General features: G+C 42.6%; 1 protein-coding gene across 3 annotated transcripts in view; it reads right to left on the bottom strand.

The window, feature by feature from the left end:
- Positions 1–22,076, bottom strand: part of PLEKHM3 (pleckstrin homology domain containing M3) — a 197,988-nt gene that overhangs the window by 99,956 nt on the left and 75,956 nt on the right. For all 3 annotated transcript variants that reach the window (XM_061148886.1, XM_061148887.1, XM_061148888.1), the window contains exons 4-5: positions 18,649–18,794; positions 7,562–7,755 (exon numbers count right to left, since the gene is read on the bottom strand). In XM_061148886.1, the coding sequence (XP_061004869.1) occupies positions 7,562–7,755; positions 18,649–18,794 (340 nt within the window). The remainder of the gene's footprint in view (positions 1–7,561; positions 7,756–18,648; positions 18,795–22,076) is intronic.

Here is a 22,076-nt window from a genome sequence, read left to right as displayed (position 1 = left end):
TCACTCAGAGATTCATGATGCTTTAGACAAATATCTACTGGCATAAAAAGATGTTCACAATATACTAAGCAAAATGACTGGGTTAAAAGTAGTATGTACAGTGGTGGTCGGTGGTGGCTTTAGTTGCTAAGTCATGTCCAACTCTTTACGACCCCATGGACTCTAGCCCACTAGGCTCCTCTGTCCATGGAATTTTCTAAGCAAGAATACTGGAGTGGGTAGCCACTCCTTCCCCAAGGGATCTTCCTGACCCGGGGGTTGAACCCAAGTCTCTGGTGTCTCTGCATTGGCAGGCAGTGTTTTTGCCACTGGTACCACCTGGGAAGCCTTGGCTAAGTGGTAAAGAATCCACCTGCCGCAGGAGACTTGGGTTCGATCCCTGGGCTGGGAAGATCACCTGGAATAGGAAATGACAACCCACTCCAGTATTCTTGCCTAGAAAATTCCATGGACAGAGGAGCCTGGCAGGCTATAGTTCATGGGGTCGCAAAGAGCCAGACATGACTGGGTGGCTAACACACACAGTCACACACACACAGTATAGTTCAAGGCTCTGGAGATACAACAGGGCCTAGGAACATAAAACAGATAAAAAGCCATGACCTTTCGTAGCTTACATCTAGTGTGGAGAGCACAGGGTCTCTGGGCACGGCTATACAGGCTGCAAAAAGCATGACCTCCATAGCCATACGTGTGGCTCCAGAGAGGGAGACAGACAATATAAAACACTACATTACGTGGTAATAAGCAGAGACTAAAAAGATGAAGTGTGTGTGTCAGGGAGGGCGCTGGGTGCAATTTCAAATACAGTGGTCAAGGATGCCTCATGAACAAGATGACTGCATACGGGTCTAAGGGAGATAAGGAAGCCAGCTCTGCAGTTACTTGGGGAAGAGGAAAACAAGCACAGAAGCTCACGTGGGAGCCTGCGTGCTGTGCCCAAGGACTAAACAAGGCTGGTCTGGCTGGAACAGAGAAAAGGAGGGGGCACGTATCGGGAGATGAGGGCAGAGAGGGGATGGGGAACCAGCCATATTCGTCCTCGGCTTTTACCTGGGTGAAGAGAGGTGAAGCTATCAGATAATCTGAGTTGGGGGTGACATCATCTAATGTACACATTAACTCTCACTGTAGTCTTAAGAACAGACTGAAGGGGGAGACCAGTTACCACGAAAATCCAGGGGACAGTGACAGTGGCTCGGACCCAGGGGGTAGCAGGGGAAGTGATGGTTTTATGACGATTTCAATTTGACTGGATCTATTTTGAAGGTGATGCTGATAGGATTTGCTGATAGGTTGGATTCGGAACTGAGAGAAAGGTGTTCCGCCTGAACTGGATGGGTGGAGGTGCCAGTAAGGCGGATGGGAGCCCTGCAGCAGGAGCAGTTTGCAACAGGAGCGGGGGAGGGGCTACTAGCTCAGTTTTGACCATATTCAGTTTGAGATGCTAGTGGACACCCAAAGGATGTTTCAACTTTTGGACTTAGCTTCCTGTCTAGTGAACTCAGTAGTCAGACAGACAGCTTTCCCTGGGGGTAAGGAGCGGGAAAGGAAACTTGGTACATTAAAAGCCATTTCTGGGGACTGTTTCTAAGAGCTGAGCAAGCTGCTAAATTTTGCTTGAAGGAAGAGGAGGCAAGGACAGTCTGACAGGATAGACACACATACATATTCACTCATATTTTTCTGGCACTCAGCAGGCTAGACAAAATTAATAAAAGTGGTTTCTATGATAGAAATTTCTCACTGTTCAATAAAGCTGGTATTTCAGTGAGAACTAGTTCTGGATATAATTTCAAATAAAATGTGAGACTGAAAACAGCAAAAGGTGACTTTCAAGGTAGAAGAATCACATTTGGTATTGTCTAAAGATTCTTGGTGGCTCAGACAGTAAAGAATCTGCCTGCAATGCTGAAAGACCCAGGTTCAATCCCTGGGTCGGGAAGATCCCCTGGAGAAGGGAATGGCTACCCACTCCAGTATTCTTGCCTGGAGAATTCCATGGACAGAGGAACCTGGTAGGCTATAGCCCACCGGGTAGCAAAGAGTCAGATATGACTGAGCGACTAACACTTTCTTTCACAAAGATTCCTAAATTAAGTTGTCAAATTGTTTAGAATGGTCTAAGCCAAGAACTACACTTAACAAAGAAGTAGGACTACCTGTTCCCCCAGAACCATCACAATTGTGCTCTAAGTAACTGGGAAGGCAGGCATAATATTGCCTATTGGCCTCAAGTAGTGTTGGAGAGAAACTAGTTTTAAATATTTATAATAATAGGAACTTTGGATTCATCAGGCTCCCAAAACCCCAATCATCTGTTAATGATAGAGAATGGGAAACACTCAGGCATCCACCAATTGATTTCTGTAATATCTTGATTTCTATAATATCTGTAACTGATTTCTGCAGTATCTTTGGACTAGATAATTTCACTTCAGCATTCAGAAGAGAAAATATGACTTAATTCAGGATTTCTGAAAACCTAGTCTAAACAACTGGGATTGCTCTGGCAATGTTTTTCAGCAATCCAAGGCAAAATGAGACCAAAAAAAGAATAGTAGATTGAATTTTAAATCTATTTGACTTTAAAAAGCTGTTTGATTGCTGTTCACCTTTTTTTTTTTTTTTGATTATGTTCTTTTATGAAATGATGGCGAGAAAGAGATCGTAATATTTATTTTAGACATGGATAAGATAACCCTACAGACACGTCTACATTTACAGGTCTGTGCAACAGAAAGGTCTGGTAAACACAAACCCGGAGGAAAATATGCTCATTAGCGCTAAGCCAATAGTCACGCCTTGCTTTCCAAGCCCAGCGCTGGCAGTGAGTTCGGCAATCGCACCTTCCCATACAAGAGACATTACTGTCTGCCACCTTGCTGCCTTCACACTCTCCTAGACAACCTCAATGAAGGTCTTCAGGAGAAATAAAAGGGCATCCTTCCTCTAAAGAGTCTAGAAACTTCTGGACATCACCGCCACCAGCAAATGCCCCTGGGAAAGTAGCAGCAATTTGAGCATCAGAAAGCCTGGTTCCAAGTGTGAACTCTGCTTCTTGCCAGCTCTGTCACCTCAGGCAAGTCACGTAGCATCTTAGAGTCATAGTTCCTTCCATTTTTTCTAAATACCATGTCTTACCTATTTGAAGGGCTCTTGTAAAGACCAAAGAGTATATTTATGGGAAAGTACTTTTTAGCTGATAAAATCACGATTATATCACCATCAGAAATAAATGAAGTGGGCTGAGGATGAGAAGCGCAGGGCAGCAACATATTATGTACCAATTGTCAGTGGGCTTGGGGAGATAACAGGAGGGGCAGAGACTACGGCAAAGTGGAGAGTCTAATACGTAATGCTGATTGCTACATCCAGGAATGAGGGAAGCCTTGTGTACTCAGAGCTTCTGATTTCCTAAGAGAAACCAGAGAGCTTTATTTTGTGTGAGCGAGAAAAGGCCTAGTTATTTAAATGTTCGCTTCTGCTGCTGTTCACGTCCCACTCTTTGCGACCCCATGGACTGCAGCACACCAGCCTTCGCTGTTCTTCACTATCTCCCAGAGTTTGCTCAAATTCATGTCTATTGAGTCAGTCTGACATTTGCTACTATTTCACAACTTTAAAACCTGGGGGGGCTATCCCTGAAAGGCCAAACAAAACATGTCTGAGGGCAAACCTGGCCCCGAGGTGACCATTTATGACTTCTGATTTACGCTTGGATCCCACTGTTTCTGTGTTCAGCGGAGCATGCAGGGTGGAGGCACTTCCCAGCTTTTCCCGGGGTCTCTCCTGAACACGTCCTTAACGGCTGCTCATCCGGATGTATCCTGACAGTGCCAAGATTTTCCACAGAATACTTCACGCACCTCCACATGTGGACATTGTAAATAATTCTTCTCGTGAAAAGTTAACTAGACCTTGAACTGATCCAGCAGGGTCGCCATCTGGGAGTCCTCAGAGGCCGTGAATTGTCAGCACTGTAAACATTTTAGACTTCGTGGAAGACACTGACTTTTTCTAAACTAATCACCCCTGCCAGTCAAGATTTGCAGTTCGGGTTCAAGAACAAGGCGTTCGTTTAACAACAATAACAAAAACAGTGAGGATAAAAACCGGACGGTCATTGTAATGACAGGCCTAAAAGCCAACTGCGACTTCCCTAATAAGGCAATGACCAAAGTTGGCTCCTTGGCGGTCTAGCGCCCATACGATTAATCAGTCTGTTTCCAGGTTCCTCACGACAGCAATATTAACAGTTTGCTTTATTCTGTTTATACGGCGCTGACAGGTCTTCAGCATGTTGGGCCTACTTGCTGGAGATTAATGGCAACTTTTATATGGAGGTAAAACCCAGGCAGGGAGAGAATGCCTTTTACGACTAGATAAGAACTGGATTCCCTTGCTCTATTTTGGTTCCCTTGCTGCTCATCAACTCCTCCCTCTTTTAATTTCTATCAAGGATCTATATGGTTAGTTGTGCCCAGCAGGTCCTTCTCACTGTCTAAACTCCGCCCCCCACCCCACTCTAGAGGTGGTACCCCCGGTGAAACAAAGGAAAGCTTCAGTATCCTGCTTTTGAATAAGTTTATTGCCACTGAAGGTATTGCTGACTGATTTTGTTTTTAAAAAGTCAGATTCCGTATAAAAGTGGAAGACAGGTAAGAGATGGCTTCTGGTGACAGGCATTTTAGCATGAGGTGGGTGATCCCCTCTGTTAAATGGTTATTTTTATAGACACTGAAGAAGGCAGAATAAATAAGCACGGTCCAGCTGTAAGAAGTATGGACATCCCAGAAAACCTTAGACATATTTCACTAAACAGTCATATTTTAAAATAAATCCAAAAAAGTTCTTAACTCCCCCCAAACCACCCCCCTACCAAAGCTGAGGACTGCTTGCTACTGGTGTACTTTTTTCTGTGCCAGGTTGGAGAGCTTGGTAACCTCAGAGATGATATAAATACACAGAAACTAAGACAACAACAAAAAAATTATAGCACCTCTTCTAGGGCTCTGTAGGAATCGTCGTCTTATTCTTTGCTCTTAGGAAGTCTTAGGGAGCCTCCCGCTCCACCCATTTTTATGCAACAAATGCACAGATAAGTATGCACTGCATACCCAGAAACCGTGGGCCCTGTGCCAGACTAGCTCTCCAACCCACTTCCTCTTGCTCACCCCTCTCCGGACACAGTGAGGAGCAGGAGAAGGGGCCTGATTCCAGTTACAGAGCATCAGGGGCGGCTTTTAAGTGGACTCTTTTAACAAAGATTTTTAAAGCTAGAGACAAGAACAATCTAGGGTAAGAAAGCAGTATTAATAATAATAGTATTTATTATTTACTGTGTACAGGCACTACTGTAAGCCCTTCAGTTGTAAAAACCCATTTAATTCCCACAACAGAATGTACTGAGGGAAGAATTAAATAATTATTTGTGTTTGAGAGAGTAGAACAAAATACTGGGTTAGACTGGGGTAGATCTTTAACTCCATATTTACGCTTTAATAATTTGCCTGATGTGAAGGTTCAGTTGGAGAGGAAAGAAATCCAAGTGAGACGGACTAGTTAGAAGGATACGGTAATGGTCCTGAGACTGAACCAGGGGAGTGCACTGGAAGTGAAAAGCAAAGGAAAGATTTGAGAGTCATCCCAGAAACAGAATCAACCAAATCTTTTGGGGGCTGGTTTGGTCTGTTCATTTATTCAACAACAATTTCTGAAGGTTTCAGAAGGTTCAAACACTGTGCTAACTGACAGGGAAGTAAGAAAAAGCAGAATCTGAAGATGACTCCTTCCTCCGAATTGGGCTACCAGCCATGGCTCAGCGGTCTAAATTGACACTGTAACAGACATCCATCCATCACCCATCCCTCCTTACATCCATACATTCAGTACTTACTAAACACGCACCATCTGCCAGGCACTACACTGAATAATGGTCATGAACAAGTCCAGGAAAGAGAAATGAAGAGGGGGAAACAAAAGACTCCTATTTTCACTCTCACAGCCCCAGGACTGCCTTCTCTCTAGAACTTCCATTCCTTTCCTGGTGGTCTGGCCATAAGGCGTAGTAGTACATGGTGGTAAGCCACCAAACTGCTGGAACAGCATAGGTATGCTTAGTCATCCATATGAAGAGAGGATCTCCTAGTTAATTTCTAAATGTATGCCCAGATTTGGCATATTTAACCAAAGCAAAACATTATATCATAAAGGTATCCAACATGATTTCCATGTGTAGATTTTAACATTATTCAAAAATACAAGCACAAAGAAAAAACCAGCTCTGAGCAAAGCCAAAAGGTACCGAGAGTAATAGAACAAACATACTCTGAATGTCAAAAATCTTGTATCTAGTTTGGTTGGTAGGTTTGTTGGAAACACATAATTTTATTGCCTTTCAGACAAAGCCCCAATCTTTTAAAATTAAGATTTGCCTAGACTTTACAAGAGTAAATCTTGACTACTTTCTAGTGTTTTCTGAAAAACAACTAGGTAAAAGAATGACTACCGCTGCAAAGTATTTTCCTCCACTGCAGCTGCCTTTTCATTATTATTTTTATGAGAGCTTGTCTAGATATTACATATCCTTTACTATCTACATTTAATTCTTCTCAAAATATCTTCTTCAGAGGCCTGGAGCTCTTTGGATATTAATTAGATTTCAAATAGCAAACGATCACTTTCTGAAGCTTCTTATTCACATATGCTTGCCTCCAAAAACCATGACTAATGTATGCCTTCAAGTTGCCATTAAAAAAAAATTTTTAAAGATACGTTTAGGTACTTATGAACACCAACAACAATTATTTCAAGTATAAGCTAGTTTGTGTCTACCAAGGGTGAGAATTTAAATGCCAATAAAACCTAACTGTAAAAAAGGAATTTGATGAGAGCAGACACATTTTTTAACTTCAATTTTATGTTAAGAATCATAAAGCTTGAGTATGGACTTGTGTGTTCCATAAACTTGGACATAACCAACCTATGGAAAAGCAGCCTATGCCAATGATAACATGAAAAGGCAGAATCCTGAGTCTTTTTATGGTGGGTTGTTTTTCTTTTTTTAATGTATTTTAATTTCAGCTCTACGGCCTGTATCATTTACCAAGTCTGTTTCTGTCTGTAAAATAAGATTTGAATAACCACTTACTAATTTCTCATTAAAAAAAATGTTTTTGAACTATGAAATAATTCAAACATGCTTATTTTCACTGACGATAATAGGAACTGAAATTGGAGAAACTATAAGACACTACAATCAATGAAGACACTTCATGAATATTATCTCAAGTTAACCTATAGGTAAAGAGAGGTCTTCACCGTCGTGGGAACTCGATGCATGGGTTAAAAACCTTCAGTTCCGCTGAGATATTATTTTCATTGTGCTTGGCTCAACCAGACAGAGGCCCTCAGAGGAAAAAGTCAGAGATGAGCCCTGAGGGAGAACCGCAGAATTCCAGCTACTCCGCGTTGTAAAGGCCCTCGGAGATCATCTAACCACCCTCCCCGGGCAGGCAAGAAAAACAAACCGGAGCTGTCTGACATTTATGACTCTTACCTGCGGCGCAGATCCTCGGCCACCGCCGCCCGGCAGCTGAACAAATAGGCTCGCAGTGACTTCAGCCGCTGCCGCAGCCGCACCACGGCGGCCAGCGGCTCGGCGTGTCCGTAGAGCATGGGGTTCTGCTGCTGGATGTCGATCAGCGGCTCCTCGTACACGTACTCCAGGAACTCTTTGGCCTGCTTAGACACCTACGAGAAAAACTTCCTCCATCAGCGCTGGCGCATCACCCGGCTCTCCACACCTCCTCCAGCTGGGAACCATAGCTTAAATACCAAAATGACATCATTTTCTGAACACAGCCAAATGAAAAAGCCCCTGGTATAACTAAGTATAAAATGTGGCTTTTCTTTCTCTCTTCCAAGAAACTCAATTGGTAAAAGCAACCTGGGCATTGAAAGGAATTACAGCATATATTAACTCTGTTTTTCCGTTGTGTGATTCCCTGGAGAATCTCATGGACAAAGGAGCCTGGTGGGCTATAGTCCATGGGGCTGCAAGGAGTTGGACATGACTGGGTGACTAACACTTTCACATACATGATAAAACGACACAGAACTATACAGACTCAGTATACCAATGTCAATTTCCCGTTGTTTTTTAAAAAATATTGTATTACAGTTATTTAAGATAAACCCAGTGGACAAAGTGGGTGAAAGATACACAGGACCCCTCTGTATTACATTATCTATACAACTTCCTGTGAATCTATAATTATTTCAAAATAAAAAGTTTAAAAAAATAATTCATTAAGACTCTTAACAGCAAGGCTGATTTTAAAAACTAAAACCAAAACAAATAAATAAATAAAAACTAAAACCATGTGCATATATATGTACATATATTCTATAGTATATTTATAAAGTAGTTACTTTAAAAAGATAGGTAAACCATGTACATCAAAAGGAATGAAAGAATATCTCCCAAAAAGGGGGAAAGGGGGATATTATATACAGAACAATGTGCATAGAAAACAAGCTCAAACGTACACTTTAGTGAGCAGAAAAGAGTTGCCTTTATTAGTACAGGTCTAGATTTGGGCTGGGGGTTTCCCAGGTGGCACTAGCGGTAAAGAATCCACCTGCCAATGCAGGAGACATAGGAGACCGGTGGCTCACTCCCTGGGTGGGGAAAATCCCCTGGAGGAGGGCATGACAACCCACTGCAGTATTCTTGCCTGGAGAATCCCACGGACAGAGGAGCCTGGCAGGCTACAGTCCATGGAACTGCAGAGCTGGACACGACTGAAGCGACTTAGCACACGCTCACGGACTTGGGCTGGCTCTAGCCAATAGATGCAGCCAACTCTATAACCACTTCTGGCAGTAAACACCAAGAGTATGAAAACTGATTTTAAAATGTCACTTGTCAGTAGAGATAAATAGAAAAAACAAAATGCACCTGAGCTACAGCTTAACTAATGCATGACCCATGGGTGGTTTGGGGGAATCTTTACATACCAATTCACTGATACAAGGACATGAACCTCTCCACAAAGCTTCCACTGGAACCTCTTTAGTAATGGGAGTAAGACTGGAATTCAGCATAAACAGAACAAACAACTTCGCTCATTAACAAAACTGAAAATCCACTGTTCCCACTCTAGAAGAGTATTGATGAATCATAAACAGGATATGCTCCCTAACCTCCTGGGATTCACTGTTGAGTGTAACAGACCAATAATTAAAACAAAAATATACACATAGCACACAGCCAGTCATCCACCACAGAGGAACATGGATGAGGTCCACTGGGAGCTTAAAGGAGGGAGACGTCAACCATGCTGGGGAGAAGGGGGCTAGGAGCCAGGGCAGCAAGGCAGGCGACACTGGCTCAAGGTCTAGGAAGATAAACAGAAATGCACCAGGGGGGTAAGGACGGGACAACAAGCAGATACAACCATGCAATCTGTACATGTGCTAACTCAGTGAAAGTGAAAGTCGCTCAGTTGTGTCCGATGCTTTGCAACCCCATGGACTTTACAGTCCATGGAATTCTCCAGGCCAGAATACTGGAGTGGGTAGCCTTTCCCTTCTCCAAGGAATTTTCCCAACCCAGGGATCTAAACCCAGGTCTCCTGCATTGGGGTGGATTCTTTACCAGCTGAGCCACCAGGGAAGCCCAAGAATACTGGAGTGAGTAGCCTATCCCTTCTCCAGTGGATCTTCCCAACCCAGGAATCAAACTGGGGTCTCCTGCACTGCAGGCGGATTCGTTACTAGCTGAGTTACTAGGGAAGCCCAGTAACTAAATGTATGGTTATTGTATGTTGATTAAAACACGTGTTTATGAAATTCACTATTGCCATGTTCTTTATTATAAAGCTCATATGTAATTATAGAGGTGCAAAAGAAAAGCATCAGTGCTTTTTTTCTAATAAAAGTAATTTTCCCTATAGAAGCAATTATTTTTGAGGTGCCTGTTCTCAGGTTTCATGGTCCTTTGGGATCCTGCAGAGTTAAAGAGTCAGAGAAGACAACAGTCTCTGCAGATGGTGCTCATGGAGCGGCACTGAGAATCAGCCAAAACCTTGCACTATGTAATCAGACTGGAAAGAGCAGCTGACGGGGCTAAATAACGCCTCATTTTGAGGTCTGGAGACACAGGTACACCCATGGCAGACACCAGAGCAGGTGTCTGGCCACTCAGTGGAGACCACAACGGGCAGGATGCTGCCCTCACACAGCTCACCGTTCAGCAGGGAAAGACAGAACCGGGTTCAAATGTTTTGTTTATAATGGTTAAATATTTGCTATATTTAAAAATTTTAAATGAGGAAAAAACGGATGGTGTTTTGGAAAATGAAGTACAATCCACTTGAAACTGTTGCTGAAGAATGATGTATTGTACAATTCAATTAGTCTTTCTGGCTCTATTGAGCAGTGTTTATACTGAGCCAGGGCCCTGCTGAATTAGGTTAACAATGCTACCTTTTAGTAGGTGAACAGAAGGACAAAGGGCACTGGCCCGTCTCCCAGGCCTTAAAAGGCTTCTCTCCTCAGGTGGTACTTAAGCCCGAGTGGGGGAAAAAAACAGCCTTCTACAGAGACAGTAAAAGCAGTGAGACAAATGGGATGGCAGCTACTGACATCAGCATTCATACACTGAAATCACTAGAAACAAAAACAGCTAATCTCAAGACAGTCTAAGGCCCTGTTTCCTGAAGTTACCAGCTAGTGTGGAGAATACAGGCACACTACGACGACCCCCGCTGCCTGAGTGTGTGAACACATAAATCCCTGCCATGCTGAGCTGTTTTTGGCTGCAAAGCACATGCTCATTTTTTGAGAACCAACCATTTACATCGGTGAGGGAATTTGGGAGAGGACTAAAAATTCCGTATGAAATTCTATTTTTGCAAAATAGGAAATCGGTGGGGATATAGTGATCGAAGTTCGAAACCATCCTCTATGCTGGTATGAGCACTCTACTTTCAAACTCAACTGTAATTAAAAGGTTTTCTAAAAATATATAGTTACTTATGGAAGGAAGACAATGATATTCTTAAGTGACGAAGCTTATGTGAGAGAAAGTTTCTTTCTCGTTAATAGAACCATTTCATGAGCTATAAGGGAACACTAAATATATTCTACTTAAGAGCCAAGAGCTACTGTCCTACTTCTTGCCTACCAAATTATGAAAAACATCAAAAACCCGAGTGCTGTTTCTGATATGAAAACTCAGCTCATAGGTACAAAAGGATAAGCCCAGTATTCCTTACTTAAAAAAAAAAAAAATGAATGGCTTAGGTTGGCATTCTTTTCCATGATCCTACTCCACTTAGATTAGAAGCAATTTTTACAGGATTGACAGTTCATTTTTCCAACCTATTGGCCTGTTAGTAGCTTACTAAACAATATTTATTAATGATATTAGTATTATTAATATTAACTAGTTAATATTAATAATATTAATACACCAGTTTCTTTCCATAGCTATTTTAACTTTAGAATAGTTTAAGCTGTAAGAACTTCATTCTGTGACTGTGGTTTTGTTGTAGTTTGTGAACTGGTTCTCTCTTCACCTGGGAAATCCCTCGGATAGAGGAGACCTGGTGGGCTACAGTCCATGGGGTCGCAAAAAGTCGGACACGGCTGAGCGACTAACACTTTTTCTCTTCACAGACCTGAAGTCAACAAGATTCGGGAGAGGTGAGGAGGAGGGGAGCCAGGTAGAAGCAGGTCTCTTCCCCATCTCACACTCAGGAGGAGTTGAAGAAAACAGCACAGTTCAGGTTATAATCATCCATAAACCAGTAATGACAAATCTGCTAGATACACATATGTATTTATAAATAAGCATATTTGTCACTTGATTTTAACAAGCTAACCATCATTGGTATAGATTTTAATATAATACATCTTTTGTTATGCTGGTGACAGCTACCTCTGAAAATAAAAATTCTCAAATGTCATTCAGGTTTCTGTAATTCTGAGAGGTTCTGGAATGGTGTCCTGGTATGTTCCCCCACAAAAACAGTCCTGGGTAATAATGTGATGGGGCAAAAGCAATGTGGTGACCAATGATAGCAGTTTGGAGAAGAGGAGAATGATGTGGTGGTGGTGGTGAGGAATTTAGTTTTTGTTAAAGGAGGAAAATGGATCAGAGTAAAACAGATGAGAACATAATCTTAGAATAACAAGAATGGGTACAGATAAAATAGATTGAGTGCGAAAGAATTGAAGCTTTCAAACTGTGGTGCTGGAGAAGACTCTTGAAAGTCCCTTGGACAGCAAGGAGATCAAACCAGTCCATCTTAAAGGAAATTAACCCTGAATATTCATTGAAGGACTGATGCCGAAGCTCCAATACTTTGGCCACCTGATGTGAATACCTGACTCATTAAAAAGACCCTGAGGCTGGGAAAGATTGAAGGCAGGAGGAGAAGCAGATGATAGAGGACAAGATGGTTGGATGGCATCACCGACTCAATGGACATGAGTTTGAGCAAACTCTGGGAGATGGTGAAGGACAGGGAAGCCTGGCGTGCTGTAGTCCATGGGGTCGCAAAGAGTCGGATACGACTGAGCAACTGTACAACAACAGATAATTTAGTTCAGTGTTTTCTTAACCTGTGTCCCAAGAATACCAGTCATATAGATAAGATCCTCTGAGGTCCAACAAAAAACATGCCACATGCCACATTCTTCTCTTGATGATTCAAAGTGTAGCGTGTTAGCATATTAAAACTCTGGGACATGGAATACTAGAGAAAACCTGCTGAACCCAGCCACTTTCCAACCAATCTGGCTACAGACAGGGCAGCTGGTTAATGTCATGAAGACTGTAGTAAGGGGTAGGGGGTGGTGAGAAATGAAAGTCAGCCGAGGTTCCCCTCATCATCTGGAGGAAGGGACTTCTTTCTCTACCATTACCTGCACTTAATAGAAAATTGAGTCCAGAGAACTTAAATGACTTATCTGTGGTCAGCTCATGGTAGATCTTGAGACAAAACTCAGATGTGGGGATACACTGCTCTTTGTTAGCATTGTTTACATTCACAGTTCTTTTTCAGATACTCCACCAACAACTGTCTGTTCATCACTCTTTAAAAGAGGAGATCCCAATTCCTGTTCTGTCCCTCTCTCCTTCCTCCCCAGTCAAATAGAAAGCAAGTGGGCTACCAATGGAAATGAACCTATAATTTAAGGAGGCAGTACACTGGTGTGTGGGTTTCCATTTGTCTTTAACTCTAAAACAAAACTAAAGTCCAATAACACTTCATTTATCTAGAAGTCACTTATTTGTACATTTATTTACTGTCTTTTATATCACCTGAAATTCATGATGCAGAACATATGTCCTAACGCCTAGAACGGTGAGCACAGTAAGCGTTCAGTAAACATTTGCTGAACAGATGAATGAGTCCTTTACAGGGCTCTGGCCGTGACTCTGAACCACACAATTCTATCAGTTTGATTATTTGTTTCTAAGTTTACAACATATTTAGAATTAATAAAGCAGGAAAGGGGAAGGACAGCTAGAGTCAGCACAGTGACAGCAGAGATACAGCTGACATCCTGGTACCAAGGGAAGGAGGCACCTGCAAGGAGATGTTAAAGTATAGCATACAACCTGATGGAGAGCAATTTGACAACATCTATCAAACTCACAGGTGTACGTACTACATCTAGGAAGTCACCTACAGAGAGTCCCATTCATGAATCAAAGAACTTACATTCAAAATAATGTATAAAGTTGTTAATAGAATCATTGTCATATTAGAAAGACTGAGAAAACCTTAATGCTCATCAAAAGAAGTTGGAAAATTGGTGTGTTAAATTAATGATGGAATATGGAATGGCTATTTCTAAAAAGTCCAAGGAAAAGTTTTATGATCTAAATGGAATGTTTTCTAAGAGCAGCATGTACACTATATTGCCTATTGCCTTTTTTGTGTAAAACACATGAAGGTAAAATATCTCTGGAAGGAGTGATTTGGTTGCCTGTGGGGAAGAACAGGATGGGTGTGAGGAAGAGAAGGGAAGGAGATTATCCATGTGTATATGTCCTTTGTACTTTTGAACCTCGAAATGTGGAAGTATATTATGTTCAGAAAAAGAAGAATAAAAGTATAGCAGTACAAGGTAATTTCCTTACAGAAAGAACAGCCTCCCATACCATGCTAAACCACACTGAAGTTATTGGTTACAAGATTTAGAACACTCATATTTATAATGATAATTCTGAGGTACTAAAAAAAGGTAATTTCTAGTACAAATTGTCTGAAATAGAGTCTACAGAGCTATGTGACAGTTAAAATTTATAAAATAGTAAAAATAATGTAATCACACTACTAAAAATTTGGAGACTAAAGAGTAGGAGAAGGCTTCCCTGATAGCTCAGTTGGTAAAGAATCCGCCTGCAATGCAGGAGACTGTTCGATTCCTGGGTCGGGAAGACCCACTGGAGAAGGGATAGGCAACCCGCTCCAGTATTCTCGGACTTCCCTGGTAGCTCAGCTGGTAAAGAATCCTCCTGCAATGTGGGAGACCTGGGTTCCATCCCTGGGTTGGGAAGATCCCCTGGAGAAGGGAAAAGCTTCCCACTCCAGTATTCTGGCCTGGAGAATTCCATAACTGTATAGTCTATGGGGTTGCAAAGCGTCGAACACGACTGAGTGACTTTCACAGAACAGAAAAGATTAGGGAAGGAAAAAAATCCACCTATAATCACAGTAAAATAACCACTGATTGCTTTGGTATAAGGTTTCCTTCTAGCATTTTCCCCCACCTCTATTATGAAAAATCATAGCAAAGTTTTAAGAAGATCAACACTTCTTGGTCTTATTAAAATAGGTGCTGTGGACTAGTGGAGGAGGAATCAAGAGATCTTAAGTTTAACTACAATTTGTTCTCAAAATCTCCCAGTGACTCTGAACAAGTGGCTTTTCCCGTCAGCGAGCTACTCTCCAGCTCTGCAAGACCAGCAGAGCTTGCCTTGAATGCCTCTTAAGATGAAGAGATAGGAAATGGTTTGTGTAACATGGAAAACCCCTAACTAAATGGAATGTGCATGTTCAGGCTAGGAAACAAAAATATATTTTAAAAGCACAATTTAGGAAGAGTTCAGACTAAGTTTGATTTCCTTACTACTTCTTTGTCATGCTTGATATTTTTGAAAGGGGGGAGGGTAAGAGGAAACACTATTGTCCAAAGACAATTTCATTAGAAAAATGGCTGTAGAATTGGAGGACAGAATTTAGCTGCTAGGTAATCCTGAGGCTCAATTCAATCTGCAGGATGTACACTGGAAAACAGATGAAATCCTGCTTTAAAAATAATTAGGATTATTATTACTCTGCAGGGCAGACAAGGAAGCGCTTAAGATGACAGATTTCATTCCACTCTGCAAAACCATTTGTTCACTCTTTCAAATGGATATTCAAGCCAGTCACGTACTTGCAATTAGGGGGAGCAGGCTGCTCGAACAGAACGATGTCTGGTCCTGGAAACTGATAGGTTTGAACTGATCCTCACAATTAGGAACATTAAGTTAAATCCCAGCATTTGAGCAAAGACAGACAGACACTGGACTAAATGGAACACAGTTACTTAATGTCAGTGAGAGATGATCCAGATAAAGTTGACCAGCTCTGTTCTTGATTTAAAAATCTTCCCTTGTCTGCTGAGCGGCTAGGAGGGAATGGTCTCACAAAGGACACTTTCCTGGATGAAGTGTGGTACCTAATATCCTTATTACTTACCTGTCCTCTCACAATCAAACCTTGTCACCTGAAGGACCACCACCACAAAAATATCTGCTTAAGATTATAATAAGCCTGAGCAATGGCTGGATCGATGGTTTCAGGGCCCTTCAGCCATCACTGCAAACAGACCTGGACCTTCTCCACTGCATGGCTTCTTAAACCACGCCTGAGTTTTTCACTTTCCTCATTCAGCGCCACCTTTTCTGCTTTAGCTCCATTGATTGGCACATATTCTGAGCGCAGGTGCCACCAGCCTGAGCCCTCAATGATCATGGGGCTGGGGCTGCCTCACTCACTCACGCTCTACACACATCTCAGCTGTCAAAGCCCTGCTCCAAGGAGATTAAACTGTTCAAACCAAAAACTCAACTAGTGTTCTTGCCCTAGAAATAAATGTTTATCTATTACACACATGGCCAATATATTTATAGCCTATATTCAGAGTGTCAAGAACAAGATGCAGAGGAGAGAATGACAACTCTGTGTGACAGAGGGGAAGGAAAGAATCAGGAGAGGAAAGAAGGTTTAGGCTGGGTTTAGGATTTGAATGAGGGCAAGAGGGAGACAAGAGGTGTGAAACAGCCTGGCAGGGCTGGGTGATGGGAGGGACTGTGCTCTTCCTTAAGAGACTCAGGGGTGGGAGGCAGTGGATGGAAGGGCTAGAAAGGCTGGGACTAGAGATCATAAATGTCTTTATGTCAGGTAAAGAGATTTAGAGTTATCTTATATTCAATCATTGTAAAAGCTGGCATTAATTGAGCACTTATTTACATTCTAGACACTGCACTAGATGTTTTCTGTGAATTATTCATTTAAGCAAATAGCAACCTTAAGAAGTAGGGGCTATTCCTACTATTGTGTGTGTGTGCTTAATCACTCAGTGGTGTCCAACTCATTGCTACCCATGGACTGTAGCCCACCAGGCTCCTCTATCCATGGGGATTCTCCAGACAAGAACACTGGAGTGGGTTGACATGCCCTCCTCCAGGGGATTTTCTTGACCCAGGGATGGATCAAATCCAGGTCTCTCGCATTGCAGGCTAATTCTTTACCATCTGAGCCACCAGGGAAATCCAATTAGATAGCTACTAAGTGACAAAGCTAAGACTTGAAGCCAGGTAGTCTGGGTTCATTCTACAGATTAGGAAATGGAAGCTCAGGAAAGTTCAAGTAATTTGCCTCAACCCGTCAAGCACCTAATTAGAGGTAGAGACAGGATTTTGATAAAGGCCTGTTGAACAAAATTTCCTGCTATTAACCCCTAAATAAGTGCAATTCCAGAGATCCACACATGCGTGGTGGTGGCATAGGGAGAAATTCTTATTTAGTTGCTAAGTTGTGTCCAACTCTTTGCAACCGCATGGACTGTAGCCCGCCAGGCTCCTCTGTCCATGGAATTCTCCAGGATAGAATACTAGAGTGGGTTGCCATTTCTTCCTCCAGAGGATCTTCCCGACCCAGGGACCAAACCTGTTTCTCCTGCATTGCAGGCGGATTCTTTACTTCTGAGCCACCAGGGAAGCCCATGGGGGGAACTAACATAAAGTACAGATGGAGAAAGCAGGAAGCATCAGAGGTTTCATCAAGGAGGACATTCTTCTATCGGCTCTGGAACAAAGAGCAGGGATTCCTGAGATGGGTAAAAGTACCTGGAGCATATGTGGAAGGATGATCTCTAATGAGGGAAAGGGCTCTTCTTCTTCCCAGCCCAGGAGGGGAGGCAGTAAGGACAGATACAGATGTAGGCAGACTTGCAGGTATTCGTATTCAAATCTCCTAGCTTCAGTTTCTCCTTGAAGTAGGAGGTATATGCTGAGAAGGACTCCTCAGGGAGGAGGCAGATTAAAGACATGTGGATGATTACTGAACACGACAGGATGCAGGAAAGGATCCAAGCTGACTGGCCAGTCACAGTGGTCAGTTTCACTTTAGACTTCAAAGATGATAGGTAGGTAGCGGCTACACGTTCCATATCCGCCCACGTTGCTCCGGGGTGATACCATTAGATTGAAAGCAAGCCTCAGACATCTGTTAGCAAGGAGGTATAAAACCCATCATACAGCCTGTTTTTGTATGTAGCACCTTGCATGGAAGCTTCGTTCAAGGCAGATGTGACAATATTCTGGCAGAAGAATGAGGAAAGCTTCTAGTCAGATCAGGTAACAGAATTTTCTATTGGGTCCTGGGATCCAGGACCACACAAAAAATAAATAAATATCCTAAGCCTAGAGTATGACTCCAGTGAGGGTTAGATTCCTTGACTTGCCAAATTTGATTTATGCAATTTGGTTTACACAAGGGTAGACATGCTGTGCAACGGAGCTCACCAGTTCATAGGTCTAAAGGATGACTAGATTGAAAACTACAGTTGAACTAAATGCCACCAGGCAATTAAATCCACAGGTCTCACTTTCAGTAGCAAAACTGGAGCTGGAGTTAAATGTAGAAATTATCAGTCTATGATTCCCAGCCTAGAAGGGAGGGAAATAATGCAATGGTGGTTTAGTCACTCAGTTGTGTCTGACTCTTTGCGACCCCATGGATTGTAGCCCACCAGGCTCCTCTGTCCATGGGATTTCCCAAGCAAGAATACTGGAGTGGGTTGCCATTTCCTTCTCCAGAGAATCTTCCTGACCCAGGAATCGAACCTGGGTCTCCTGCATTGCAGGTAGGTTCCTTATTGACTGAAATACAAGGGAAGCCCCAAATAATGCAATAGAAATAGTACCAAGTGGGAAAAGAGTGTAAAGTTGTAGCTTTTATGAGATGACCTTAATCAGGTCTGCTTCAAAGTCTCATTCTCTTTAGAATCCACGCGACAACAAGTAAAAAAGCAAAATCACTATTATGAAGTGAACCCAGGTTCAGCACCCACCTTGTATTTTGAAGTGTCCCAGTTGTGGACTATGCGGGCCGGGATCAGGAAGCTGTCGTCCACGTGGCAGCTGCCGCAGTAATACCACCCGCTGTAGTTGCACACCTTGGCTTTCCCATGGGAAAGGCCTATGGATCTCTGGCATCCTGTTCAGGGCAGAAGAAAAGTCTGTGATTGTGGTACTTCTCTAACACTGTAGAATGAAGTTACACAATCCTCAAGTGAAACAAAAGTCAACAGCAGGAAAGAAATTGCAGAGAATACATATACAGACACGTCCCCTTCTTCCGCCTGCAATGCAGGAGATGTGGGTTTGATCCCTGGGTCAGCAAGATCCCCTGAAGGAAACGGCCACCCACTCCAGTATTCTTGCCTGGGAAATCCCATGGACAGAGGAACCTGGTGGGCTGCTGTCCAGGGGTGGCAAAAAGCCGGACACGGCTGACTGAGCACGCACGCCTCCTTCCTAGCCGGGCAGCTTCCCCCCTTTCGCCTCCTGGGGGGCTGCTGACACTGGTACATTTCTGACCTCTTCTGATTCCGCTTCTTCTGTGGACAGCAGCCAGAGACGGTCTCTCTAAACCAACGCCCCTTCATCTCCTCTCTTCCTCCTCAGAAATCCTACTTCCACCAGGCACTTGGCGGAGGGCTTCTCATATAGGATTTTATTTAAGCCATGCAACAACTCTATGAGGAAGATATCATCAGCTCTTTTTTACAGATGAATAAACTAAGGTTTATTTATCCAGGTGAAGTATTTTGTCTTGAGGTCACCCAGCCAGTCAGGGCTTCCCTGGTGACTCAGATGGTAAAGAATCTGCCTGCAATGTGGGAGACCTGAGTTCAGTCCCTGGGTTGAGAAGATCCGCTGAAGAAGGGAATGGCAATCCACTCCAGTGCTCTTGCCTGGAAAATCCCATGGACAGAGGAGCCTGGCAGGCTACAGTTCACGGGGTCGCAAAGAGTTGGACACGACTGAGCGACTAAGCACAGCATAGCCAGTCAGAGATGGAGATTGGGCTGGGTTCTAAACTTGTCTGATTCTAAGATGATCCTAAAACCTGACATGTAGCCTTCCTTTGCTGACAAAATCAGTGAAAGGAATGTGTCCTTTGATTGGTCCCTACCTCTCCTTTCCAACTACCCACTCCTATGACTCTCCAATCGGAACAGAACCTCTTGGCTGAAGTCAGAGAATACTCTCCTCATTGTTCCCCAAATATACACAGTATGCTCACTTCACCCCCCATATCTTGGCATGATTTACTTCTTTCATGATATCCTTTTCTCCAGTCTCTACTTTGCCAGATCCTGCCCATCACTGAAGACCACTGACTGCCTGCAAATAATTGCCAAGGCCTTTTTCATGATTCTGTTGAGTACCGTCCTGGCACTGACAGGGAAGCTGATAGTAATCGCGGCCTTGACAAAAAAGAAGCCATTATTTACCTTTAGCTAAGAGGAACTACATTCTATTGATAACAGAAATTCTGTTACAATCAACCCAAAAGACAACATCCAGAACAGGTCATCAGGATTATATAAACAACATCACTTTTCTGACATGTCTTATCTACGGATTTCATTTTAGAAACCCTTCCTCATGGCCCATTTCATGGTTGGATGCCAAGAACTATATTGATCAAAGAAATCTCATATTAAGCTTATTTCATAAAGTGGGTACAAAATGAAACTGTTAGTCGCTCAGTCACGCCCAACTCTTTGTAACGCCATGGGCTGCAGCCCACCAGGCTATGTAGCCCTCTGTCCATGGAATTCTCCAGGCAAGAGTACTGGAGTGGGTAGCCATTCCCTTCTCCAGGGGATCTCCCTGACCCAGTCATAGAACCTGGGTCTCCCACAATGCAAGTAGATTCTTTACCTGAACCACCAGGAAAGCATAGATTACTCTTAATAATAATAGTAATAATAATATAATCAGAGTTGCTCCCATTTCCACTAGAAGGAGCTCAAACATGTTTGACAACCTAAGAGGATACTTACATAAATTCATGAATGAAAGTATCAGAAAATTCCTAGAGCTTTCATGTTCATCACAAACAAAATGACATCAAGCAGGTCCACAAATTACCCTCCAGAAAGAGAACGAGATCCCACTGTTTTGGAATACAAGAGATATTGAAAGATGGGCAGTAAATGTATCAGAATTGTGCTTCCAGAGTTTAATACTGTCGTCTTAGAATAATTACCTCTTTACGGTTGAGTAGGAACTAAGATCGTAACAAGCTCCTATTTTTCAGATTGGCTAAGGACTGAGATATGTGTGAAATTGATAAGGAAAAGCCAAACACACCTGCTGCTTCTGTTGGGAGTGGGAGGTGCCCTCACCAGGCTCTGATCACTGGAATGCCATCTGCTGCACCCACTGGGCACGGTGCTCATGTGGCGTATAGCGCATGCCTCCTTAAACGACTGTGCTTTTTGACGTGCTGTTATAGCCACAACCACACTATAAACTGCTCAGATCTATTTTTTATCCTCAGCACTTAACACAGAGCTTTATACACGACAGACCAGCCATAAATGTTTAGGTTGAGGAGACTATCAACTGAATATTATTTGGCACATAAACAGCCTCATGCATATAAAGAGATTTTAACATCCCAGAACTATTCTGGAATTGATCCTCCTAACCTGCTCACCTGCCTCTTGAAAACAGCCTACTTTGGTGAGTACCCCTATGCAGTTATGTTGCCCGCTCCAAGAATTACACATTAAACATGGCCACATGTGGACTGTGAAACACAGTTGAGTAGAACTTGACACATTCTAGACACTGGAGACATTCAAGCCGACTTAACACCGAAATGACACTGAACAGAATTCAATCTTCCCAAATGATTTAGAAAGTGAACATGATCTTGTAGAAATCTGGGAGCACCATTATAGCTGAAATGTTCACCATATAACATTGCAAAAAATAAATGTAAGTTATTTTAGCTTTTTTGCTTTTGCTTGTTTGAATTTGAGATACAATAAACATCAGTAAGCATTTGCTGAATGCTTTAGTAGATCCTACTGGGCTTATTATTCTATAACTTTTAATGACTTTATTATTATCTCCTAGATACAACCTAATACATAGGCAATATTAAAATACACAAGTGTGCTTTTTAAGAAAGCATATAGCCTACAAAAGTTTATATCAACCAGGCACACAGGTTCAAAGCTTAACAGGCTGAGGCTTCAACTCAATAAGCTCAACAGCCTCAGCACTTTGCACAGGTGTCCAGGCTCACAAAAGAGAAAGAGAACATGGCCAGGGATCATACTTGTTTTAGCTGAGACACAAGCAGCAGCACATAAACTCCTCCCTCTAGTTCTTGGGTGTCTTTACTTTTATAACTTATTTAGAACCATGCTCTCCTACTTTTGATGCTGAAATCACCCTACAAAAATGAATATAA

Source organism: Dama dama, chromosome 8, assembly GCF_033118175.1.
Source record: "Dama dama isolate Ldn47 chromosome 8, ASM3311817v1, whole genome shotgun sequence".
NCBI classification, from domain to species: Eukaryota; Metazoa; Chordata; class Mammalia; order Artiodactyla; family Cervidae; genus Dama; species Dama dama.
Note: the sequence above shows the minus strand (reverse complement) of the source record. Positions and strands in the feature narration are given on the sequence as shown.